The following is a 26,813-nucleotide window of genomic DNA, read 5'->3' on the forward strand; positions in this document are numbered from 1 at the left end:
ACATGTCTACGTCACGATGTGGGAAGATTTACATTTACATTACATTTAGTCATTTAGCAGACGCGTTTATCCAAAGCAATCAAAATCAACAAAAGAGCAATGATATACAAGTGCTATAAAAACTATTACATAACACCGCCCAAAATGTTAACGCAAAGAAAGAAGGCATAACTTTATTGTTGCTGCCACCGCTACCGCCATGTTGTGAAGATGCTGTGTGTTTTGTTGCGAAAGCGAAAATACTTTGTTTGGCCTTCCAAAAGAGGACACGACTAGAAATCAGTGGTTAAGTTGTATTTACAACACTGTTCCAGATGCGAAAGTCATTATAATCCATAATTATGTCCCCACTGGATGCAACAAATGCCTCGTTTATAATGGGTTTTAATGTTTTTGTCTCGTCGCTCCGGCCGGACAGGGCATCACAGTATGGTAGGGGCGTAACATTTCCGTCACACGCTTGAGGTATTCAGCCAATCACAACGCACTGGATAGCTGGCCAATCAGAGCACACCTCGCTTTTCAGAACGATGAGCTTTGTAAAAATCGACGCATTTCAGAAAGGCGGGGCATAGAGGAGAAACAATAATGTACAGTATGTGGAAAATAATGTTTTTTTAACCTTAAACCGCATAAACACATTTCATTACACCAAATACACAAAATAATGTTCTTTTTAGCAACATCATATGACCCCTTTAAAAGAAAGAAAGTTTTATTTAGCACTGCTAGCCTGTAGTGTTTCAAGGCTGTTTTTTCTTAATGCTTGGTCAGAACCTGAACCTGAACTTACCCTGTTTCCGCTCTCTTTTCACATTTTACTTTTGGGTTCGGACCTCGGTACTCAGTACGCCAGAATTCTCCCACTTCCTGCTTGAAATTAAACACTGGAACAGCGCTCAAGGTTGAACATCTAACTTTTGACATCAGAGCAGATCAATCAATCCTAACTTTAGTTTGAAATGTCATTTGACATAATTTCCAGGCAGCTAAAGCGGTGTTTCATCAGTTATTTTCAAGTGGATGTGAAAGTGAGAGAATTCGGGATTAAAATGCAGCACGACTAGAACACTTTGTGGTCGGAAATGAGGAATTTAAACTTGAATTTTCCGACCTCTGACTTCGTCTGGAACAGGGTAAAAGTTTTGAGGATCATAATATAATATAATATAATATAATAATTGTACAAATATTATATTATGTTATCAGTAATATTTTGTTTATAATATGTTTTTGAAAGTAATCTCTTATGCTCACCAAGGCTGCATTTATTTGATCAAAGATACAGTAAAACAGTAATATTGTAAAATATGATTACATTTAAAAACAACTATTATATATATATATATTTTTTTAATATAATGTATTCCTGTGACGCAAAGCTGAATTTTCCACAGTCATTACTCCAGTTTTCAGTGTCACATGATCCTTCAGAAACCATTCTAAAATGCTGATTTGATGCTCAAGAAATATTACTTACTATTTTACTTAATATTTTTGTGGAAACTATGATACAAGTTTTTCAAAGATTCTTTGAAGAATAGAAAGTTTGAAAGAACAGAATGCTTTATTCCAAAGAAACTTGATGAAACAAATGAGGATTACTACAAGCAGTTCATAAAGAGAGAAATATTTGAAATGTAAATTTTTTGTAACATTATAAATGTGTTCGCTGTCACTTTTGATCAATTTAATGTCCTTGCTGAAAGAAAAAAAAATCCTGCCAACCCCAAACTTTTGAACGATAATGTATGTCACATTATATACCATCACTTGAAAAGCTGTGTGGTCTGTGGGTTCCATGTGAGAAGGCAAGAGAATAGTTAATGAAAGGAAGCTTTCCAGACGTGGCTGGTCGATGGGAGTCCACCATGAGTGTCAACAGGTCAGTCTCGTTCATTACAGTCCCCCTCCTCCTTTCTGTCTTGTTCTCCCTGTTCCCCGTTCCCAGGCTCCGTTCATTCCTGGGGGCCCCTTTAGCTCCATTGTGCGAGTGTTTTGGAGAGGGTGTGTGTGCGCTGAGTGCGTATCCAAGGCAACCTTTGTTGGCAGTCGGCAGCTTGGGTTTTGTATTTGCAACACAATGCGGTTGAAGGGGGGGATGTCGGGAAGATTCGGTAGTTTGTGTGAAGGAGGTTTGGGAATAGTTGCTTGATTGAGCAAGTGTTTGTTTTGAGTGTGTGTGTGTGTGAGACTCAGGCACTCTGTCCTATAGACACAAACGTCTGTCTCAGACTCTGGAGGAGCGCCGACTTAAGTATATGCGTAGTGGCATATGACTGGGATGAGGAATGAGCCATGAAAAGTGAAGTGAGCCGACAAACAACATATTCAGGCATGCTCTGGCATACTGATAAGTCACAGGATGAGGTTTAGATTTTTACAAGCATGCTGAATCATAAATATATTATTCAGCAAGGATTCATTAAATTGCTCAAAAGTGACAGTATAAAGACATTAAAGAATCCTGAAAAAAGCAGCACAACTGTTTTCAACATTGATGATAAGAATCCTGGAAAAAATACTTTTTGTGCACCAAATCATCAGATTAGAATGCTTTCTGAAGGATCATGTGACACTGAAGACTGGAGTAATAACTGCTGAAAATTCAGCTTTGCGTCAGGAATAAATTACATTTTAAAATAAGTTAAAATAGAAAACAGCTATTTTAAATTGTAATAATATTTAGCAATATTAGTGTTTTTACTGTATTTTTGATCTTATAAATGCAGCCTTGGTGAGCATAAGAGACTTTTCAAAAACATAAAAAAAAATCTTACCAACCCCAAACTTTTTGAACAGTATTGTACTACAGTATTTGGATCCAAATGTCTGACTACACGGAACAATGTCAAATTCAATTTCAACAACACTGTGATGTTAAATGCATGAGAAATATGTCCGATTCTGCACTATTTCTAGGTTAATTCAGCACAAGTGTTTCTGTCATTAAAGCGAAAGGGAATAAACCAAATACTACTTCTAATAAATTCATTATTTTTCACTTCAGTTCAGTTCATTCAAATATATATGCTGCTAATATAATTTTTTTTAAATGTAAACATTTCATTCAATTTTAACTGCAAAACAGAAACCTATTGTGACGAGAGGGGCGGGGCCGAGAGCCGTGGGAACTGAGCGAGGCCGGTGGAGGAAATGCTAATGCGCGACACCTGCGCCACTCACCGGTCTTGAGTCCCACGGAGGAGCTCCGGAAGGATAAAAGGAGGAGTGACGACAGTGTTGGACGAGAGAGGACCAGGCCTGGACTTTATTTTGTTATGTGACGAGAGGGGCGGTGGAGGAAATGATCATCCGCGAGGGGCTGTCGCGCTATTTTGTGTTTGTTTATTTTATTAAAGGTTTCTTTGAGCGTTCGCCGGTTCCCACCTCCTTCTTCCCGAGTTTCGGCACCAATGTAACAAAGTTCGTAGTTCGGGAAGAAGGAGGCGGGAACCGGTGAACGCTCAAAGAAACCTTTTATAAAATAAACAAACATAAAATAGCGCGTCAGCCCCTCGCGGACGATAGTCGCGCACAAACAGAACCAAAACACAAAATAAAGTCCAGGCCTGGTCCTCTCTCGTCCAACACTGTCGGACTCGAGACCGGTGAGTGGCGCAGGTGTCGTGCATTAGCATTTACTCCACTGGCCTCGCTCCGTTCCCACGGCTCTCGGCCCCACCCCTCTCATCACACCTATATGCCTGTGTTCTGAGATTTTGGACCCACTGTGCATATTTACAGTATGATGTAATTAGTTAATGTGTCTTGATAGACCAGGTTTACTCATTAATTGTGCTGATAGTTTTAAAGGAATGTTCCAGGTTAAATACAAGTCAAGGTTCTTAACAGCATTTGTTATTACCACAGAAAATCATTTCAGCTCATCCCTCAGTTTGTGCAAGCAGACAAAAAAAGTAATACACCTGCAAAGTCAAAGGACAGGAATAAATGCATAAATATATAGAATGCAAAATATTTTTAAACAATAGCATATGTGAAATAAGTGTCATAGAGTAACTTATGCATCATATTGCATCCTTTGCCAGCTGAGTCACTTCCTATAAATTGAATGTGAATGTTAACGGCTTACAGACTTACCTTGTCCTGAACCCTCCTAAATGTTGTTGCCTTACTGTACACATGTTTTTATGAAGTTGTTCCAGATGAGCTGAAAGATTTTTTCTTTTTGTGGTAATTAGCAGAGTGCAACAACCCTGAACATTCCTTAACAGGTCACAAGTGTTTATATATTTAAACCACTAGAGGGAGCTAGAAAGAAAATTCTATCTGTATGTCTGGACAGTCTTGAGAAATGTCTGGATTATATTGCACTTCTAGACCTTAAAAACAGTGTAGAATGTTATTGTACTTTATTTTATATTGTGTATATGTTTTTCATTTTACCAAGTAAAGGTATGAAAATGTATATTTGTTTTGTTCCTACATCAGGACAAGTGGGATTTCAGCCGCTCAGTGTATGGATGTTTAACTAATGGTTAAAAATGATTAGTTGTTTATAGCAATGAATGCATTGTTTAAAATTTTTTTTTAAATTCAGTTTCACTTGCGATTCTGTTTTTCTCACGGGCACTGATTATCCCTTTGAGCAGTGCTTTCACTTCTTCGGTGGTTTTCGGTCTGTCGTGGGTGTCGGGTGAAAGCAGGGCTCCCAGATGGCACCTGTAGCTGGACTGTAATTGAGCTTGACGTCACTGATGAGAAATCTCCTTCTCTAATGTGAACCTTCACCTTTAAACCTCCTTGATCTTTTCCAGGTACACTTGCCATGGAGAGTAAACCATTATTGATTGTACGTTCATTCTCTTTGCTTAGCACATTAGTAGTACAGTTTGGCATTACTCTCATGGTACAGGCTTAAATTATAGTTACAGAATACACACAAAATGCACATAACCTGCCTTTTTCGGCACAGAATCAGTTATTATAATATTAGGTGTTCAAATAGCCTAATAAGCATCATGATTTTGCTGATGCTGTTAATGTAGAGGCATGTGTAACCCAGTTGGATTGTTTTATGGTAAAAAATAAATATATATATATATATATATATATAAATAATTTTAAAAATATTAAATATTAAAGTAAAAAATATTAATTAATACTAATTTCACTTTCAAAATGTGCTTTAGTTTTGTACATGTAACCATGTTAACACTGTTTTATGGACATATACCAGACATATATTTCTTGGGCATTCTTTGACGTATTAACACTACTGTTCAAAAGTTTGGGGTAATATTTTTTTTTTTGAAAGAAATTAATAATTGTTAAATTGCTCAAAACTGACAGTAAAGCAATTCATAATTTTACACATTTCTATTTTAAATTAATGCTGTTCTTTTGAACTTTCTGTTCACTAAAATCATGGTTTACACGAAAATATTAAATAGAACAGCTGTTTTCAACATTGATAATAAAAACAAAAAAAAATGTTTCTTGAGCAGCAAATCAGCATAATAGAATGATTTCTTTAGGATCATGTCACACGGAAGACTCAAGTAATGATGCTGAAAATCCAGCGTTACTAATACAGGAATAAATTACATTTTAAAATATATTAAAATGGAAAATGCTTATTTTAAATGATAATACTATTTCACAATATTACTGTTTTTACTGTATTTTTGATCAAATAAATGTCTTGGTGGACATGAGAGACTTCTTTCAACCATATGATTCAACAATATTTTAATGACATTTGAAGCTCTTGTAAATAATCAAAAACTGGCTATAACAGAAACAAAAGGGCTCACAAATGAGATTCGATCGACAGTGCCTCCTTCCAATGAGCTAAAAAGTAAAAAGGATTGTGACCGGATCAAGGTTGAGGGTCTTGTCAGTGAGTTTTTTCATCAAGCTAGCAAAACCCCTTGACGTTAGAGATGCCCTGCCTCCTGCCCTCTCCACCTGTTCCGTTTCCCCTCCATCTTTTCCCTCTTCCATTGCTCTCTTCATGTTCGTCAGTAAGTGGTTACATCTGGCCGTGGTTTGATTAGGTGAGTTGTGTTTACGACTGCAGCCATATGGGTGCTAATACCGCTAGATTAGTCAGCAGCAAACGTGACTGAAGATTTGCCGGTCGCTTCTTTTCACCCCGCACCCAGCAAATACACTTCAACTTCCTGCTCTCCCTCCTCTACTAATTTTCGCATCTCTTCACACCTTGCTGTGAACGCATTAGCCGATGTTGGCACACTGATCGGTGTCTCAGTGGTTCGCGGCACTTGATGTGACCTACATGGCAACAGCTTGTATAATCTTAAACACACTCCTGCACGTTCACACTTTCACGTTTATTCTGGAACACTCTTCAGGCCGGTGTGGGGATGGACAACACAGCTTTTCTGGACAGAAGTATTGGTTAATGACGATTATGACATCATTGTATATCCTCATTCCGTTTATCATCATCATCAGTGTTGGGGATAACGCAAGTTACGTAATCAGATTACTTTTTTCAAGTAACTAGTAAAGTAACGCATTACTTTTTAATTTAGAAGTAAATATCTGAATTATTTTTTCAAATAAGTAACGCTAGTTACTTTGTTTCCCAAATTGTCATTATTTTAATGCATAGAGACGTTTTACTTGAAGTTTGAATGGTTATTCTAATTATAATCTCATTAATATAATACATTTTTTTGCTCTCTCTCTTTTATATACAGTTTTTTTGTTTTGTTTTAATGATCAAAAACTATAGATATAGATATATACACACACTCAAAGACAGAATAAAATAACAATAATATAAATGGCAATAATACTAAATATTTAGCATATATATATATATATATATTTGTGTGTGTGTGAATATATTTATATATCTATTATCTATTTATCTATCCGTTAGTTTCTTTTTATTTGTATGTATATGTGCAAAATAGTATTTTGCATACAATTTGATCAAAAATACAGCAAGAACAATAATATTGTGAAATAATTAAAATTAAGTGTTTTCTATTTGAATATATTTTAAGATGTAGTTTAAGCTGAAGCTGGATACAGAGACAGATAGATAGATAGACAGATAGACAGATAGATAGATAGATAGATAGATATACAGATAGATAGATGTAATCAATTTTTTTACATTTACAGTATATTCATTTTTTATAATATAATTTGAGATGTTTCTTTTATTTCTCCATATATATCCTTGTGTCAGTGTTAGTATAGTCACTGTCTATGCATGCCCATATACGACCAAAACTTTTTTACTTTTTTTGATCAAAAATACAGCAAGAACAATAATATTGTGAAATATAATAATTAAAATTAAGTGTTTTCTATTTGAATATATTTTAAGATGTAGTTTAAGCTGAAGCTGGATACAGAGACAGATAGATAGATGGATGTAATCTATTTTTTTACATTTACAGTATATTCATTTTTTTATAATATAATTTGTGATATGTTTCTTTTATTTCTCCATATATATCCTTGTGTCGGTGTTAATATAGTCACTGTCAATGCATGCCCATATACGACCAAAACTTTTGCACTTGTGCAGGACGCACACATGGTATGGTGTGTGTGTGTGTGTGTGCGCGCGCGTGTAAGCAACTATCTTGCACTATGTGCCAGTGTGATGGAACCTTATGGCGGTGTGTCAGTGTGTGACGTTGAGAGGTAATCCCAGTCTCTGTGACGTGGATCACCTCCTTTCCTAGCTGCTTGTCAACAGATGGAAACTCGAGGATTAGCTCTATAAGAGCAACGGCTGACAGAGCGAGGCAAGACAACCTCATCCAGCAGAAGAACAGCTCGGAGAAAGAGACGGGATATATGTGAACAAAACTACACTGATTCCAGGCTCTCTAGAAGGGGAAAATCTGACTATGAGACTGTGAAACATTCATTGAAGAAGTTTGAGAGCAGAATCCAAACATTACTCCTGAGTTTTCCTTTTTTGGCTCAAATTTTTCTTTGGAGATCATTGGAATAGTTGAGGCATGACTGTTATCAAGGTCAAACAGTGAGTATCTTTGAACATGTTGTTCTAGTTGTTTTGTTTGTTCAATAATTGTGAAGGTAATAGTTCTTTAATCATTTTTAACAATCAACCCTCAATTATAGGGTGTAGAAAAGTCCAGTCTTTTCTAGCAAAAATCAAAAAACAACAATAGAATTCAGTGTCATTTATCAATGGTTCTTGCCATTTGATTTGGTTTTTAAGTTTAACATAAGAACAATTTTACATTGGTTGCCTTTACTAGTAGTTATAGGTAAACATCTAGGTTTGACAATAGTTTTTGATTGTTCAAAATATCACTGTTGGTTTTGCTATCACTTTTATAGTTTTACTCGTATGTTCTGTAATGTTGAGGTGAGATGCCCTGGAAATGTTTGACCAAGTACACACTGGCGATCTGAATATCCCCACATATGGACAACAGGTTGTCTGGTCATGTGAGGTTTTGATGTTTTGCACACACTGCTGTTGTCTGCTGACTCTGTGCCAGTTTTGTTAGTGGCAGCAGCGGGTTTGACAGAAGGTGTGACCTGGTTTACATACCGCAGCGTGACTCGGCATGTCTGCAGGTCAGGATGGGGATGATATGCAAGCAGGTGTAGCTGTGACAACAACATGGTTATTTCTGTTCGGATCCAGATTATGATTATCGATAAGACCGTTGAGGTGTGTGTGTGTGGGTGTTTCTGATTGGTGAGTGGTTGCTTGCGTAGTGGTCTTATTTCTTTTGTTATACCTTTATAGAGTCCCCACCGTCCCAGTGAAGAACTTAAATGGGTCCAGTCCTGTCCATCCAGCTTTGGCAGGTGAGAAACAATATGCAAATAAGTTATAAATAGTTGTCGTGATGATTAAATATAGTAACACATTTGGGATAATTTTTGCAACCAAAGACATTGAAACTAAAAATAGATGGATACAAAACAGATGGGATTGTCTCTTCTCATTGATTAGGTATCACTGGAATTCTGATGAGCGCCGCTGGACTCCCGGTCTGCTTGACCCGCCCACCCAAATTTAATATTATTAATAATAATAAAAATATTACATTAATTTAAAAAATAATAAAATAGAAAATAGTTCTTTAAAATTGTAATAATATTTCACAATTGTACTGTTTTTACTGTATTTTTGATCAAATAATATGGCACTTAAAAACAACATAATAGATTGTAATAAAATATTAATATTTTATATATCATGTCACATCTTTGTGACAGATTATTTCTCTAAATCCTTGATTTAACTTAATTTTTCTTTGGTTTGAGCAGGTAGAACTTCAGAAGAAGTTGTTAGAAGATATCTCCAGAAAGTCCGCAACCCACCTGAGGAGGTAAACATACCTGATTCATATTTAGCATTTTTTAAATTATTATTATTTTTTAATTATTTAAATCATTTGAATTAAAGGGGTCATATGATGATGCTAAAAAGAACATTATTTTGTGTATTTGGTGTAATGAAATGTGTTTATGCGGTTTAAGTGAGCCGTTTTAGGTAGGTGTGGCTGACTCGTAACTTATATAAAGAATATCTCTTTGGATTTGAGACTTTAGTCTTTGCAACTTTACAGATCTTCTTTATGCACCAAGAGCTTGTAACACTCCAAAGAGAAAGGAAAAATGTAAATCGCATCATATGACCCCTTTAAAATATAATACTTAATTTTTTTATTAAAATTATTATTTTAATAATCTCATCATTAGATTCATTAAACTTGATTCAATTATTTTTTTCTTTCTCTCTTTTTCTTTATTAATTTGAATCTTTCTTAGGATTGTACTATCTGTATGGAATCTCTCTGTGGACCATCTGGCTATAAAGGCCCAGGTGTTGGTGGCATCTCTCGGGCAGAGTCAGTGGGTCGTCTGTCTCAGTGTGGACATCAGTACCACCTGCAGTGCCTGGTGGCCATGTACAACAACGGCAACAAAGACGGCAGCCTTCAGCGTCCCACCTGCAAGACCATCCTTTCTTAGGATTGTACTATCTGTATGGAATCTCTCTGTGGACCATCTGGCTATAAAGGCCCAGGTGTTGGTGGCATCTCTCGGGCAGAGTCAGTGGGTCGTCTGTCTCAGTGTGGACATCAGTACCACCTGCAGTGCCTGGTGGCCATGTACAACAACGGCAACAAAGACGGCAGCCTTCAGTGTCCCACCTGCAAGACCATCTACGGTGTTAAAACCGGCAACCAGCCACCAGGAAAGATGGAATACCACGTCATTCCTCACTCCCTTCCTGGACACCCTGACTGTAAAACCATCCGGATTATCTACAATATACCCCCTGGCATTCAGGTAAGACTCTTCATTTAGAGCTTGTTTAAAACCACTGCGCTGTCCAGAGCATTCATTCACATTGGCATTTGTGCCACCTACATTGTACGTTGAGCTGCTGCAGTGTTATATAACTGCATGCATATGTTATATAACTATAATGTAGGTCTAAACGGCCCTGTCTGTTATTGTTTTAGGGTCCAGAGCATCCCAACCCCGGAAAGCCCTTCACAGCTCGTGGATTTCCAAGACACTGCTACCTCCCTGACAGTGAAAAAGGCCGCCTGGTGAGTCTCCAGACATTCGCAAACACAGTCTCATTCATCCTCTTACAGGGCCACAGAGGGTCTGTAAAAAGTCTTAAATTTAGTTAGTTTTTATCAAATTTAAGGTCATAAAAAGACTATGTTAACTACATAGTATAGGGATAGTTCACCCAAAAATGTCAATTCTATCAACCTGTACGAATTTCTTTCTTCTGTTAAACACAAAAGATATTTTGAAAAATGGTGGTAACCGAACAGTTGCTGGTAGCCATTGACTTTTTTTTTCCATACTATGGAGGTCAGTGGCTACCAGAATCTGTTTGGTTAGCAACATTCATCAAAATACCATCTTATATGTTCAATAGAAGAAAGAAATTCACACAGGTTTGGAACAACACGAGTGTGAGTAAATGTTGACAACATTTTAATTTTTGGGTGAACTATCCCTTTAAATAGCTTAAATAGTATAATAAAAGTCTTCATAATTTCAAAAGGTCTTAAATTTGCAATCGCAATATGCAATTCAGCAATCGCAATAGGGCTAATATGATTATTAAACTTGCAAAGGTGATGATTGAATTAAATAAATATAAAATGTAATCAATTAAATCAAAACATGGTACTGATGTGTATTCTACAGATTCACGGTTTTAGAGCAGTTTACAATCATTGAATACTGTACAATACAATCATATTTTAAATAAATGTATTTAATCATTTATAGTTTTGACTACTGATGCTGAAATGTGTGGTATATCATATTATAAAACTTTTGTTTTTATCAAAACCTGTACTATTTGAACTGTATTGTAAATTATATAAATTGTCATTTTTATAGACATTTTGCAGTTGTTAGGTCTTAAAGATGGTCTTAAAAAGCCTTAAATTAGATTTTTAAAACCCTGCAGATAACATGGCTTTCTGCTATTATTTATTTACATATTCCAACTTCAAAATGCAAGGATTTTCAGCTTTTATTCTAAACGATTGCCGCTCTAACAGGTGTTGAAGCTGTTGCTGGTTGCTTGGGATCGCCGGCTGATCTTCTCAGTGGGCACATCCAGCACTACGGGCGAGACGGATACGGTCATTTGGAACGAGGTGCATCACAAAACCGAGTTTGGCTCCAACCTGACTGGCCACGGTTACCCAGACTCCGGTCACCTTGACAACGTCTTGGAAGAGCTGAGGGCGCAAGGCATCACTGAGGAAGAGTGTCTGAGAGACTGAACATTTAAGTTGGACGACAAAGACTGAATTTTTTTTTTTTGTGTTAGTGTTGCCAAATCCGAATTCAATTCACAGCTCTTGAGACACTTTCAAAATAAAAAAAATGAAGTTTAAGGACTCTAAAAGGTTTATGAGTCATCATCGCTCAGTTTTTTTCAGTGATATTAGCCCTCCTAATGCTAAAGAAATTGTACAAGCCTGTCAGAAGTGGGACGGCCCAGCTGTAATTTACAAACAACATTGCACTGTGCGCGATATTGTGGTGGAGCCTTTTTCTTTTTGAAAATTCCTGTTAGTGTCCTCCCCACAAAAACTAGATTTGGTACAGTGCAATTTTGTCGCCAGTGGGCTGCAGACATTGATGAAAAAACTAATTGCCGGTGTCTGTTCAACCATTTAATGTATTGTAGTTCTGTGAAGGATACGCAAAACAAAGGTACTTCTGTGCATGTAGTTGTATCATTCGGCGCAGAGACGATTACGTCCTCGCTGTAACCGAGGCCACCACTTGTTGCTAACTTTGAAGCTCCAGTTGCAGTTTTAGATGCTGGAACATGAATGTTTACTGCCTCATAGTGGCACTTGTTAACATATACATTCCAGTAATAACCATGGTATTCATTTGACGACATAGTTTTCGAAATGTTTGCATTAACCACTTATATTTGTACTTATTTTATTGTATCTTACATTATTTTATAATGTCGAAATGAGAAACCTGTATTGTCATTGATCTTGGGATAAACACCAATCTCTGTCCAGGGACAGAAAGAGACATTTAATGCAAACTACTTCATTAATCAGTATTAAAGAAATGTTGAGCCAAGGTGAGATTGGCGGCCAACGGATGGACAATGCACAAATTTAGTGAAAACTCATTTCTTTGTGATTGGATTTGCTGTGGGAGAGCGAAGAATTACATACAGGGCCTGCTCGCAAACTGAGCCAAGCTCAATTATAGTGCTTTTTTTATCACCAGTTTAGGAACCAGTAAGGTTTAGATTCTCCCAAGTTGAAGGTGTCGGCCTTTTAAATGGTTATTAAGAGCTACTAACCTACCCTGTTAAGTCCGTTGAAGTTGTATCCTGTGGACAAGCTATCTCCGGTTGCCTTTCTGGTCGGTTCTCGGTAGGTCTTTGGTGGACCTGTTTACAAAGCTGTTGATGAAATGTCTGCATGTATGTACATGCAAATGTGTAAGCTTACATTTATAGTTGATGTGCTGTATGTATGTGTTTTATGTACACAATTATTTTCCCCCCTGCATTCAAAAGCATGTTGTGGAAGTAAACGAGTATTTCTTTTTCTTGTATCATTTTTTTTAATAATATAATTTTAATTGGTTTATCTTATTTCTTATAAGCTAATAAAGCTATTAGGTTTTTTTTCCACTGTGAAGTTTTTAATTTCTTTTATTGCACTTGTATGATTTGATTTATTGTCCAGCCAAATTCCTCATGATAGTTGCTATGGAGACAACAGTGAAAATGGCATGGCTGCCAGGATGAAAACTGTGAAGACGGAGAACGGAGCTAGGAGAACTAATGTTGCTGTATAATATAAAATGTACAAAACAACTCTTGCATATTAAATAGCTGCTGGAATACTGAATAAATATTAAAGGCACTCAAAAAAAAAAAAAGGAAATGCTGGTTTGGATTCATTCATTCCTTGACTTCAGTTTTTTTTCCTTGCATTCAAAATGTGCCCCTTTTTGCATAGTTTACCAATGTCAGTCAGGCACTAAATATTTGGCTCGGTAGGGGGCGATGTTCAACTAAATAACCAAAATCAGAAGAACAGACAGGTTCCACACTGACTTTGTGGCCTATGACTGATAGAGTACCAATATATAACACAATTTAATGATTTTAATATTCACAATACTGTAAATATTACACAATTATTTCCCATAATAATTTCTCAAAATGTTACTTGACATGGCTGTAGACAGTCATTTTACACCAATATTTTCAAAATGGCCCAAAATCAGCGCTAGACAGAACCCATCAAGATGGCAATAGAATGGGCTGTTCTCTCTCTCTGAATTAAAATTTTATCATGGCACAAATTTAACAGACCATTTGGTCCCCCCTAAGACCAGGGCATTTCCTCTACAGGCAGATGATCCAGCCTCTTAATTAATGATCTTTATAATTATACGTGTTAAACCTGGATCTGTATCAGAGCAAATTCAAAGAGCAGAGAGTTTGATATGAATCTTCATACATACATATACGCATATGTGTGTGTGTGTCTGTGTGTATATATGTGTTGGAGTCAGATTTATATCAAACCCTATCTAGATAGATAGATAGATAGATAGAAATCAAATATTTGCCTACATCATAAATATATCAACATTATATCAACTATTAGCCTCTGCTCGCTAATTAAGTGTATATAACAGTACAATTTCTTTCATATTTTATATGCTCAAAATACTGAATGATTATGAAGCCAAGGTGGCCTTTCCTGTAATGTAGCTCTTTCCTCATCTCAGTCAGGAATGTCTCCAAATGTCTCTTAACAGAGTGAAGTTGAATGTGAAGGTGATGCATCTAGTTAGCCATAAAGAAGCACACGCACCATGTGTCACCTCTGGTAATCTGTCAAAGGGTGCACAAGATACCCCTAAGACCAGGGCATTTCCTCTACAGGCAGATGATCCAGCCTCTTAATTAATGATCTTTATAATTATACGTGTTAAACCTGGATCTGTATCAGAGCAAATTCAAAGAGCAGAGAGTTTGATATGAATCTTCATACATACATATACGCATATGTGTGTGTGTGTCTGTGTGTATATATGTGTTGGAGTCAGATTTATATCAAACCCTATCTAGATAGATAGATAGATAGATAGAAATCAAATATTTGCCTACATCATAAATATATCAACATTATATCAACTATTAGCCTCTGCTCGCTAATTAAGTGTATATAACAGTACAATTTCTTTCATATTTTATATGCTCAAAATACTGAATGATTATGAAGCCAAGGTGGCCTTTCCTGTAATGTAGCTCTTTCCTCATCTCAGTCAGGAATGTCTCCAAATGTCTCTTAACAGAGTGAAGTTGAATGTGAAGGTGATGCATCTAGTTAGCCATAAAGAAGCACACGCACCATGTGTCACCTCTGGTAATCTGTCAAAGGGTGCACAAGATAACCCTTCCCCCCCGAAGCACTACCCCCAATGTCCTGTCCCAGACCCCCTGTAGTTGTGACAGAAGATGTAATCTGAAACACTCGGGTGTGGTCAGAGACGAAGAAGTGTTTGAGGGCAAATGTAATGTGGTAAAAAAGGGCTCAGGGCCAGAGGGGGTAATTACATTAACCTAAAAAGTTGTTGTGCTGCAATTTAAATGTTATATCAGGTGCAAATGCACCTTCTCTGCAATGTCACTCTAGCCCCTTCTCTATTAAAAGCTTTTAAGCTCATAAACGCTCGGACTAAGTGGTCTGGAGAAAGACCGGTCGCCTAGGCAACAGCACACTCTGCTGCTTTCGGTCCCCAGAGGAGTCGTATTTCACATGCAGATTTTCTGCCTGCCCGACCCACTTTGTTGGCTTTCAGCTAAAAGCTTTTTGCTGCAGACTGACAAGAGACAAATGAGTAGAGGTGAAGGGGAAGGGTTTAGCTAGAAGAGGAGGGCCTTAGCGGGCTGTTGCCAGGGTAACTTGACATCATGCTGACGAACTTCCCTCTTTAAAAGCTTTTAAAGCGATTGCTCCAGCCCTCCAGGTTCCATTTTGAGGCCTCTTAACTAAGCATGGGGGGAAGGGCAGCAGAGGCCTGTCTCTCGCACACACAAGCACATGCTTGAGAAAGCAAACTAAGGCCAGGAAAACAGACTGCACTGAGAAAAAAAAATCAAGCTTAAATCATAAACCTGAATGAAAGGTACATAACCTGTTCTTAAAATGGCCTCTGAGGACCTCTGCTTTAGTTACACTGTGCCGGACTCGAACGAGAAGCACAGGAGGGCTCGTAACTGGACGGATTCTGAGATGAAATCTCTTGTGTACATTTGGGAAGAGTACGTGACAGAGCTAAAGAAGGCTAAGCGCAATGCTAAGATCTACGAGACAATGGCTAAGCAACTTTACGAATTAACTGGGGAACAGCGACACAGGGAGGAGATTAAGATGAAGATTACCAACATGACTTTCCAATTCAGGCAAGTAAATACTATGCTATCTATCTATCTATCTATCTATCTATCTGTCTGTCTTCTTGTCTGTCATTTGAGGGCCAAAGAAAAATAATCAATAATCATATCAATAATCTGTTTATCACTACCCAAGTGTCTACTCTTACAATTTAAATGGTGTACTTCGCTTTCGTCGTTTTGCTCAGTGTTGTGCACACTTGAGCACGCATTGGCTGTGTGAGCTCGGAATCGGATGCACGCGATCGACGCATGCGCACTACCAACTAGTGTTGCTTGCGCACTGCATGTGCGATGTGTGTCGCACAAGTCTGCGCTGAAAATTGGACTACACGCGGACAGCAGCGGACTGTACTGATGACCAAATTTACGTCAGGCGGCGTGTCTGTCCTCCACAAGCGAAGTATGCATACTTGGAGAAGCGCTTGGAGGACAGCAATCAATGCACTCAAAAGCCATTCTAAAACAAAACAGCGTTCCAGTTTGATCATGTCAAGATCTACATATCGAATTCAAACAGCAACATAGAACGCAAATAGGCTATGGAACCAAACACTCATCTAGAGAGTCAAGACAACTTATAAACAACGTGAATCAAATCAAAATCACTCGGTCACATCGCAGTAAACGAATGTAGTGGTGGGTAAAGGTTTTGTGTGCACTGTGCAGTGGTGTACTGACACATATTCAACCTAAATATAAACACGATGCATATAGTATATACACGAAGTACACAATATACAAAATACTCCATTAGATTATAGAGATATAATATATGAAGCACTGTTAAAAATATATAAATTTTATTCCGTTTATTCAGGGGTAGAAATATGAATGACTTTTGACCACTGTGTGAGCTTCATTACTTGCCATTTTATACATTTCAAATGTTGTACCACACTAAACAATTATGAGTAAATGTTTAAAACTGCAGATAAAAGTGGTTGTAATGCCTTTAATGGCTTTACAAATGGTTAATTTTAACCAGAAAGCCTCAAAAATTCCCTAAAATATCAGTAAATTGCTACACTATCATTATCTTGGTCCATTTGTAGTAAGTAAGTTTTATTTATAGAGCACATTTAAAATTCAGCGTTACACTGACCAAAGTGCTGAACAAAACCAATAATAAAACACAGTAAATTCTAAAATAAAGTAAAATTTAAAAAACAATAATAAAAAAAAATTGTAATATCGGCAATAACAACAGTTTCACATTCAATTAATAGCCCGGAAAGGCGAGAGGGTAAAAATGTGTCTTAAGTCTGGACTTGAAAATAGAAACAGAAGAAGCACAAACGCAGGGACAGTGCCAGAAACTAAGCAAGAACTAATAATTACTTGAATACTAGGACCAATTGTATCAAAAGCAAAATAATTTGAATTTGTAATAAGTTGACAATAAATTGAATTTGAAGATTTCGTCTGCATCACTAATTCCCTTAACTCAGAGAGAGACACCGGCTGAAATCCCTTCTTTGGACGCGCAATCGAGGAGGAGCGCAGAACTCAGCCGACTGCCACTGGTCCGGTATAATGGGCAGATGACAGGCATATCTCACATCCCACGAACGCCGAGCCAGGTATAAACCACGGTGACCATAGGAAATTTTTAGTGCAGACTGGTGTGATAATTACTTGATTCTACCATTTCTGATCTATTCTCGTATGCTAATACACTTTTAAAGACAATATGAAGTAGATACAGTATTTAAAATTCCTTTAACAGATTATTCTTTCTAACAGGAAGCTGAAGTACACAGCAAATGGAAGCAATGCTACACCTGATTGGCCGTACTACAAATCTATTGAGAGGATCTTGTCAAAGGTACCAGATCATGCTCATATGAGCCCACCGAACCTCTCGACGTCTGGCCCCTCCACCTCTCAGCTCGAGACTTCTGTGCCCCAATCAGCTCCACCAAGTGGGTTTCTACCCGAGTACATGGGTTCCTCAGAGGAGAGAGAAATTAACGATGAGGAAGAAGGCCTAACAGAGAACTCTGAGAGTTCTTTTGAGACCAGGTAACATGTTCAATCTGATCACAGATCCATTTCAGAATCATAATTATGGAATTATAAGTGCATGGTTGTCCATCTGCAGGTCACAGCCACATAAGAGGCGGAGGCTTTCACATGTGTCACTGCGCCGAAAGAAGCTGCGTGTCCTGGACGCAATGCTGCAGGAGCAACGCAGGATAAGCCGTGCCGTTGAGGAGGCCTGTCATGAAGTTCGCCGCGTTATGCATCAGCAGAACTTCCTGCAGGTGCAGAGCCTCCAGCTTCAGGAGCGAATGATGAACCTCCTGGAGAAGATGATTCCTGCTCCGTCTGCCCCTTGTTGGCCAAACCCACCGGCCTCAAAGGGTTTAGGAACGCCTACTGAGTGACAGGACCTCAGATACGGGATAAGGACCTTTTTTTGTCTTTGCTGAGGAAGTGTTGCTATGCTATCCAAGTATAAAAGCTATAACCAACTAGTTAGTGGTACATTTTAGACCTGTTAAGCACTGTTAAGTCTTCTACAATAAATATGTTTTTCAAAAATGTTGACAGATGTAACCTACAGTACAAAAGAAACTTTTGAAGAAATCACTATTTATCCACATCGGATTCCAACTATCTGAATCTAAATGTAGTTCTTTGTGTCTCAAAAGTTAAAAGGTGATTATGTGACACAAAATGTGTTATGAAGTCTGATTCATTTGATTTCTAAATTGCTGTGTTAGCTGCTAAGAGACTTAAATTCATGGCTAATTATTTAGACAATGTAATGTCAGTCATGGTTGACTGACATCTAAAAGATTTCAGATTTATTTTAAGGCATTCTTTAAAAGGATACCACGTTCAAGAAAACTCCAGAAGGGCGGAAGTTCAGGTCAGACAGACTACACCAAAAGGTTGGTGATAATGTAAACTGGATTAGGCTGACAAGGATTCAAAATGGTAGAGGACAGTCTTAGTTTAGTTAGTACCATTACAGTTCAATGTTACCATTACACTGTTATAGCATAGCACAATTTAGCAAAATGTAACATGTTACTAAATGTTACAACATGCAATTGTTTTGGTAGCAGTTTGTATGCTGACACTCATATTTAGCTTAGATCTGTTAATATATATATAATACACCCCTTTTTTAATTTCTGAATTAAAAGTAATTTTGATATTTTTGTCAGATGTCAAAAAATGTCTAGGCGGTGCAACTGTCCAAAGATTGTAAAAGAGAAAAAAAAGTGTCATTAAAAAGTTGAATTCTTGAGAAAAAAAAATAAAAATGTTGGCATAAGGTAGTTCGGAATAATCTTTTATTGTTCCTTTTTTATTTATTAAAAAAAAAAAAAGGGAATCAATATTTGTCTGCCAAATTAAAGTCAGTGACTGAGCTCAAAATAGCATACTACCCATACATGTTTTTTCCAAATCTCCTTTTTATCATCTTGGACTATCCTTATTTGTAACTCAAACTTAAAGACTCCCAAAAGTGGTCAGATAGATTGAACCTGACTTGCACCCAAACATTATAATGGTTAATGGACCACCACATGCTCTTTAATTCTTCTTAATGTGCAGACAAGATAGTTAATCCTTTCTGCTGTGCCTTAAATTGTGCACATAGTAATTAATAGCAACAAACGGAGTACAAATATGAATTTGAACGCCTCTCTTCTTTGTCTGTGATGAACTGGCCTGTCAGGGCTTCACAAAAGTTATCTGTTGATAGGAAGAAAGACGTTAGTGCTCAATGACCTGGGTGTGGTGTCATGAATAGAAATCATAATTTTTAAAAATGGACTGTAAACTTGTATTTTACGCTTATATAAATCAAATTATTGTATTTATATTACACCTCCCGAATACAAATTTTAGAAGCCGTTTGTAAACTTGCCATATTTTACATGTAGTACTGCTGTTTTAAATACTTAATGTGTCTGTAATTCAATACATTTACGTTAATACCAACAGTCGAAATAATCCTCTACTATTCAGTGCACTCTGTCACAAATAACAGTATTAGTAAATAGTAAACACTAAAGTAAACACTAAGAGTAAACAAACGGCATGGTTTTTCCAACCGCCAATGAGAGCGCCGTATATATTTGAATATTGAACATGATTGACACGTCCGTTGACCAATGAGAGAGCTGATATCAGTTTGCAAATGTTACGGTGCCATAGCGACAAGAGAATGACGCTTTGTATTCCCAACAATAGTGAATGGCAGTGGTTCAAGTCCGTCGCGCGAAGGGAGTTCCGAAATAAAAGAAGAAAAACTTTGGAATTAAAAAGAGTGCAGGTAAGCGCCGGCATATACATTTGCTGTTAATAAATACGTGAACTTTAAGTGAAAGAGGTGCTTTTGGGACGCAAGCTTGTTTACATACTGTGAATGAAGTGTTTGGCGTGACACGAGAGCTCAGAACAATCGATAGTTTTGTATCTGTCTTTTCCTTTGTAAAAAGATCATCAACGTTCATCATTTTTGAAGAAATTAGATTAAAGCAGTTCAATTTATCCAATTTATCACAATTTGAATAACGTTTTTTATTATTTATTTAGTAGCCCTGCGTTATGAATAAAAAAAATACGAAATGCAGTTCGTAAAATGGTTATAGAATATTATTATATTATTATATGATATATATAAATAAATATCACATATATCTATATAACTTATGGGTTCAGAACACTACATGAAATAAAATGAAGAAACTTTGTTTATAATTGTTTAAAATAATTTAATAACATGCCTCTATATATATATATATATATATATATACACATACACACACACACACACATAAATATAAAATGTAATACTTTTTACCGGTATATAAATGTGCTTATAGCTTTTAAAAGCTAAGGTTTTTCATCAGATTGATGCATCTGTCATTGTGTAAAAATTAACTCTTTACAATTTGCTCTACAAATAATAGAAATACGAGGAGAGAGGTGTTGGGTTGAAAAATAGTCTCCCTGTAGGCCACCACTTTAAAATCTGTAATGTTTGTGTGTGTGTGTGTGTGTGCGTCAAGGTTTATTTCTCTATTATCATTGTACAAATTATAATTGATTCTGCTATTTTTCTGTTTTCACTGTGAAGCTTCTTTGACACAATGTGTATTGTATAAAGCGCTATAGAAATAAAGTTGACATGACATATATTTGCAATCTTAATAACTATTTAAACAAATGAAAAGTCTCATATTCTAACCTTAGTCATTTTACTCCCCTCAGGTCTGATCCTTAGCAGTGCAGCAAGATGATGGTTCATGGTTGGAACTATATCTGAACGAAAGTACTATACCATTACAAAGTGCTACTATTGTGAATTCCAGCACCGAAATGAGAGTTTTGAAGCCAGTTGACTCGACAATGAGGCATCTGGACCGTCCGACCAGCCCGGCGGTCCGCAGGGTGGAGATGGAGCGTGGCAGAGCTGGCTACGGATTCACCATTGCCGGCCAAGCACCTTGTGTCCTGAGGGGAATAATAAAAGGGAGTCCAGCGTACAGTGTCGGATTGCGACCTGGAGACCGCATCTTGCGTGCGAATGATACAGATGTGTCTGAGGCGTCGCATGAAGTTGTGGTGAAGCTGATTGGTACGTCATCACGGTCACTGTGTTTGCTGGTCACATCAGGTGACAGGCCACCCATGGCCTCCTGCTCCAGTGATGAGGAACTGGGTTGTCAGAGTAAGAGTACACTGCCGTGGCTCAATCCTGGAGAAAAGTATCCTTTCCCCAAGAGTAGAGACATGAGGGAGCCGATGCTTCAGTCGGTTGGAAGTTTTGATACTGTCTTTGAGATCTCTGATCAGGACACCATGACCGCCCATCAAGAGAAGCAAAAAAAACAAAGACCTTTGTCTGAACCAGATATGTCTTATTGGCTGCAGCAGCGTAGATCAAAAACCCACGCCTATGGTCTTTCACAGGATGACACGTCTCGAATCGTAAGTGAGGATTCTGTGTTTTCAGACCTTCAGAATCAGAATGATTTTGTATCTGACTCCAGCATCCTGAACGTTGCAATGATTGTGGGATACATCAACTCCATGGAACTGGAGCTAGTAACGTCACAATCTGAGGAGGAGGCATTGCAAGCCATCCGTGAATGCATCAGTCAGATCGGTATTGAGCAGAAGACCCATTCGCTGGTCATGATGAGGGTCAAATGCAACTGTGTTCAGCTTTGTGATGACCGAGATGTCGTTCTAGCATCTTACCCAGCGGAGAACCTGGCACTTTGTGTCATTTGCACAGAGGACAGCAGGTTCTTTGGCCTCGTCTCGGTTGATTCGACCAAAAATATTGACACTGGGATGCAGACAAGCACCCTGAAGACATTTTGTCATGTCTTTTTCATAGATCCGGAACTTTATGAACACAAGGAGCACCAAAGCATCACAGGGCACTTTGAGATTCCCTGCACTCCGGATCCAGACACTCAAGGCTGTTTGGAGTTTCCTCAAACTCCACACTCGATTTCTCACTTTGTGTCTGTCCTCTATACCGACATGGGAGACTATATCGAAAAATTGAGACTGAAACTTGACCGCGAGAATCCTGAAGAAGAACCTCAAAGCGCATGTAACAATGGCAGTGGCAGCGACAGTGGGATTGGAAATGCTTCGCCAGAGGATAGAGACAGTCTCATTGGCCAGTGGAGCTTCACATCTCCAAATATTCCCAACCCACCACCACCATATTATTCCCAGCACAGGAACAACACACTTCTCAAACCGGAGTGCAGGTGCCTTCTGTCTGAACCTCTAACAGGAGCTGCTCAACCTGCAACTCAATCAGGTGTCTCAGCCAGGGCAGATAGTTCAGCTTTTACTCCTCTTCCTCTTAGTATACAATCTAACTTGCCACCTAAACTGAGAACCAGTCAACGCAGACCTTCCATTGGCTTAAAGGCTCGCTGGCAGAAATCTCGTCCCAACAGCATTGAATGCTTGGTGGAGAGGGACATCGATGGGCCCACAAATAAAAGTAGCATCCTTCCTCCTGCTATGGAACAAATCCCGACTCTCAGATACAAACCACTAGAAGATCTCAAACATCCTCAGAGAATGAACTTCACCCCACAGCTGACCTCCAGGTTCTTCAGTAGTGCAGCCAAGCATAAGGATAGGGAAAATAAGGTTAGAATAAAACAAATATCTGCTGACTTGATGTCTGAATCTGTTCTAATACTGCACTGTATATAAAACCCATGGTCAACATTCAACTATGCACTTGCTAGGGTATTTGTGAAGTTGGCGTATTCAAGTTGGTTGCTACTGGTGGTTTGCTAGGTGTTTTTTAAACATTTTTTTAAAATAATGTAATTAACCTTAAGTATGGGTAATAATAATAGTGATGCTTACACCAAAATAATTTACAATATAATATTACAATGAGCTTTTTACTGCTTGTCCACTATTGTTTTATTAATCAAACGAGACAATCTTTGCTGTCTGCCCAGCGGTCAATCTTATGGCAGGTTTATTGCCAGTTTGCCACCATGCTAAGTTAAAGGGCTTAATACAATGAGTCATGGAACAGATGGTCCTGCAAGTAACAGGCACAGCAGATGGAGCTATTGGGTTGATTAGTGCAGTTCAATATGATTACTGTGGATGGATCAGCTTTAGCTCTATTAACAATGTCAAGAGTCACCTAGCAACAATTTTTCAGCATGTGAAGGAACAGAAGAATATTATTTCCTTCCTTTCACTGAGATGATTTATTGTTGGGTCATCTGTCTCTCTTTCTTGATGCCTAAATTTTAATTATGTATTGGAAAGTATTTTTTTTTTAGATGTAAACTGCTTCTAAAATTAATAAATAAATAAATTAAAACATTTTATTTACTAATTTACATAATACATTTTTTAACCAATTGTAATGTCAGTGGTGTTGGAGTAATATATCAACAGTTATGTGTTACATTCATTTTGTGAAAGTACATAAAAAATATAGGAATTTTTGGAAAAGCCATTTTTAATTTTCAGGGCAGTTACCATGTTATAGGGCTGTGCAAAAAATTGCGTTATAATTTTCAAAATAGTAATTAGAGTATAGTTACAAGCCGTAAAAAGGATGTTGCACATGCGCTGTTGAGTCAAGTGCCTGTGGATTAGAGACCTACTCCCGCGAGACCCGACACAGAGTGCGTCGCAGGACAAGATGAGCGAGTGCTGGTGCGGGCGGGTAGACACTCGTGTGTGCGGGATGCGGGAGAATAAAATGATTCACGGGACTCCCGCAAAAAATATCTAAACATAAAATATCTAAACAAATAAATTGTTATTTATTCATCTATTGCACAAAAGCAGCACAAACGAATATAAAATATAAACGATTAACAGGTGCAAGCGTATGCAGAGTTTCTATTTAGGCTATAACACGTGTTCGCTGCGTTGAGCAATGCAGTGCTGAAATCTGCGTGCTCACGAATCCTCTCATTATAACACACGAATTGCATAATCGGCAATGAATCGCCTGCGATTTTGAATCCGATTTTGCATAGCTTGTCAGTGATCTATGGCTCTGTGTGGTAAATGCAGCTCCATCTGAAAGCACGTGCTGGAGATTTACTACTAATCACAGAACCGCCTTTACTGACGAGATGAGCATGAAAATCGCATTTTATTTTTTGCACAGCCCTAGTTGGACAGGAATCAAAAACTCTCCCAGGCAGAGTGGAGACAGAGCTGAGGATTTATCTCTCTCATTCTCTCTGTTTACCACCATCAATTCATTCCCACAGTTCAGCCAGTCTCACGTTTATCCATTTCCAGCTAGACGGTGCGAGATGAGCATGAAAATCGCATTCGATTTTTTTGCACAGCCCTACCATGTTATGGTGTTTACTGTCAATAAGATAATGTATTAAAATATTTATAAGTAATATTACGGTCAATTGTAACAAATTAGGAGTAACAACTTATAAAAGAGCATGGTAGCCAAGTGTAAATTATTTTGTTATTATATATTTTTTTAATTCCACAGTTATGTAGTGGGATCTGGAATTAATAAATGAGGTTTTTTATTTATATGGAAATGCCACTCTATTGTAAGACACACATTACTGTTAATCACATTTGCTGTGGCAGTCTCTTTTATGAAATTACAAAGGATTGTATATCAACTGTAATCATACCTCTAGTTAATTTGTCTTCTCAGGGATCCTTATTTTGGGCACTCACAAGGAGACGTTCCTCTGTACGAAGACCATCAGGTCCGGCTAAACGACTCAGTCTGGCTCATTCTCTTAATGACCTTGAGGTAAGATATAACAGTTTCTGTTTTGCCTCCAAAGCACCCTCAGCATACTGTTAAATCATAGTTTTTGTAAGTTTTGTATTTGCTGCAGTGCTCATGCATTATATGACCGATGAAAACAGAGATAGGCTACAGGTGTGGGTGTGTTTAATTGTTTTGTTATCAGTAGGGTCAGTCAGACTGTATTATGCTCTAATCCAATTCAAACTCTTGCTTCTTTCACTTGAGAAACTCGTTTCTTTTCTCTCTCTAAATACACAGAATGGCCCTTGTAGTGTTGCATTATTCTGAAGCACAATCATGTTTTTCTATTTTCAATAGACAAGGATAACCATGAAACTATTATAAGCTCGTGGTACTCTGCATGATAATGATGGTACCATTAGTATCCTCTCCCAAATGTAAATGGGATTTTTGTGTGGCTGGGCAGTCTGAAAACACACATTATTTTGAGCTTCAACCTTCACTACACTTCTTTTTTTAATCAGTTTTGCTGTGTTCAATTTGCACTACTCCTTTTTATATGACAATAATTTGTAGTTCCAAAAAGGTTGGAAAAACTATTGAAGCAGATTGTGAAGTCATGTGGTAGTTTTGTGTGACAAACAAACTTAGCTTTAATTAGCTTTAAGTTCCTATTCAGTGAAAACCTTCCCCCCAGTCACTAACTTGATGTGATGTGTGAAAAGACACCATATTTAATTTAAAAGCTATGGTGGAAAGCAATGACTTACGAATAACAAAATTTCAGTCTATTTGTTGCGTAAAGCTATCTTATGGCCTTAGAAGACAAGGAAAGAATATAGTGGAGAGGAATACACTGCTGTTCAAAAGTTTGGGGTCAATGTTTTTGAAAGAAGTCTCTTATGCTCATCAAAGCTGCATTTACTTGATCAAAAATACATTAAAGGTGCAGTAAGTGATTTCTGAGAAACACCGTTGATATTTAAAATCCCCAAATCAAACACGCCCCTACCCAAAATGATCACACCTTTATCTTGATAGCTTCACCTCTAAATTCACCAACATGCTATGCAACACAGGCAACTCTCCCATCATGAGTAGACACTTCCCTTACTGCTGATAGGGTAGAAGTGTGTTTTGGTGCTCGGTCCAATCCACTTTCCACAGCGTTTCACAGCGTTACTTTGATCAAGTAAATGCAGCTTTGATGAGCATTACTGCACCATTAAAACAGAAAAAAAAACATTGTGAAATATTATGATTTAGAGGGGTCATATGATGTTGCTAAAAAGAACATTATTTTGTGTATTTGGTGTAATGAAATGTGTTTATGCGGTTTAAGGTTAAAAAAACATTATTTTCCACATACTGTACATTATTGTTTCTTCTCTATGCCCCGCCTTTCTGCAGCTTTTTACAAAGCTTATCGGTCTGAAAAGCGAGGTGTGCTCTGATTGGCCAGCTATCCAGTGCGTTGTGATTGGCAGAATACCTCAAGCGTGTGACGGAAATGTTATGCCCCTTACCATATTGTGATGCCCTGTCCAGCCGGAGCGACGAGACAAAAACATTAAAACCCATTATAAACAAGGCATTTGTTGCATCCAGTGGGGACATAATTAC

The 26,813-nt window shown here is 37.7% G+C and overlaps 3 protein-coding genes across 3 annotated transcripts in view; all 3 read left to right on the forward strand.

Annotated features, from left to right (window-relative positions):
• LOC107679273 (E3 ubiquitin-protein ligase DTX4) overlaps positions 1–11,842 on the forward strand; it is an 18,526-nt gene extending 6,684 nt beyond the window's left edge. The window contains 6 exon segments of the mRNA XM_074186974.1: positions 8,744–8,805; positions 8,954–9,115; positions 9,268–9,332; positions 9,979–10,299; positions 10,476–10,565; positions 11,547–11,842. Coding sequence (XP_074043075.1) covers positions 8,744–8,805; positions 8,954–9,115; positions 9,268–9,332; positions 9,979–10,299; positions 10,476–10,565; positions 11,547–11,774 — 928 coding nt within the window. The 3' untranslated portion in view covers positions 11,775–11,842.
• A 3,694-nt stretch (positions 11,843–15,536) lies between these two features.
• On the forward strand, positions 15,537–18,484 carry LOC107679247 (myb/SANT-like DNA-binding domain-containing protein 1). The gene is made up of 3 exons (XM_016474756.1): positions 15,537–15,958; positions 17,696–17,974; positions 18,054–18,484. The coding sequence occupies exons 1-3, from the start codon at positions 15,702–15,704 to the stop codon at positions 18,337–18,339; spliced, it is 822 nt and encodes a 273-aa protein (XP_016330242.1). The 5' UTR covers positions 15,537–15,701; the 3' UTR covers positions 18,340–18,484.
• Positions 18,485–21,325: 2,841 nt separating this feature from the next.
• LOC107679229 (regulator of G-protein signaling 12-like) lies at positions 21,326–25,335 on the forward strand. The gene is made up of 3 exons (XM_016474742.1): positions 21,326–23,101; positions 25,128–25,229; positions 25,318–25,335. Exons 1-3 carry the CDS (start codon positions 21,326–21,328, stop codon positions 25,333–25,335), a joined length of 1,896 nt encoding a protein of 631 aa, XP_016330228.1.
• The last annotated feature ends 1,478 nt before the right edge of the window (positions 25,336–26,813 follow it).

Source organism: Sinocyclocheilus anshuiensis, unplaced genomic scaffold, assembly GCF_001515605.1.
Source record: "Sinocyclocheilus anshuiensis isolate Anshui unplaced genomic scaffold, SAMN03320099.WGS_v1.1 scaffold1644, whole genome shotgun sequence".
NCBI lineage: Eukaryota > Metazoa > Chordata > Actinopteri > Cypriniformes > Cyprinidae > Sinocyclocheilus > Sinocyclocheilus anshuiensis.

Excerpts from the sequence above, each read along its gene's own strand:
- LOC107679247 (XM_016474756.1), top strand. The coding sequence starts at position 15,702 with ATGGCCTCTGAGGACCTCTGCTTTAGTTACACTGTGCCGGACTCGAAC. Across the intron at positions 15,959-17,695 it reads AACATGACTTTCCAATTCAG|GAAGCTGAAGTACACAGCAA; the intron begins GCAAGTAAATAC and ends TCTTTCTAACAG. Across the intron at positions 17,975-18,053 it reads GAGAGTTCTTTTGAGACCAG|GTCACAGCCACATAAGAGGC; the intron begins GTAACATGTTCA and ends GTCCATCTGCAG.
- LOC107679229 (XM_016474742.1), top strand. The coding sequence starts at position 21,326 with ATGAGGCATCTGGACCGTCCGACCAGCCCGGCGGTCCGCAGGGTGGAG. Across the intron at positions 23,102-25,127 it reads ATAAGGATAGGGAAAATAAG|GGATCCTTATTTTGGGCACT; the intron begins GTTAGAATAAAA and ends TTGTCTTCTCAG.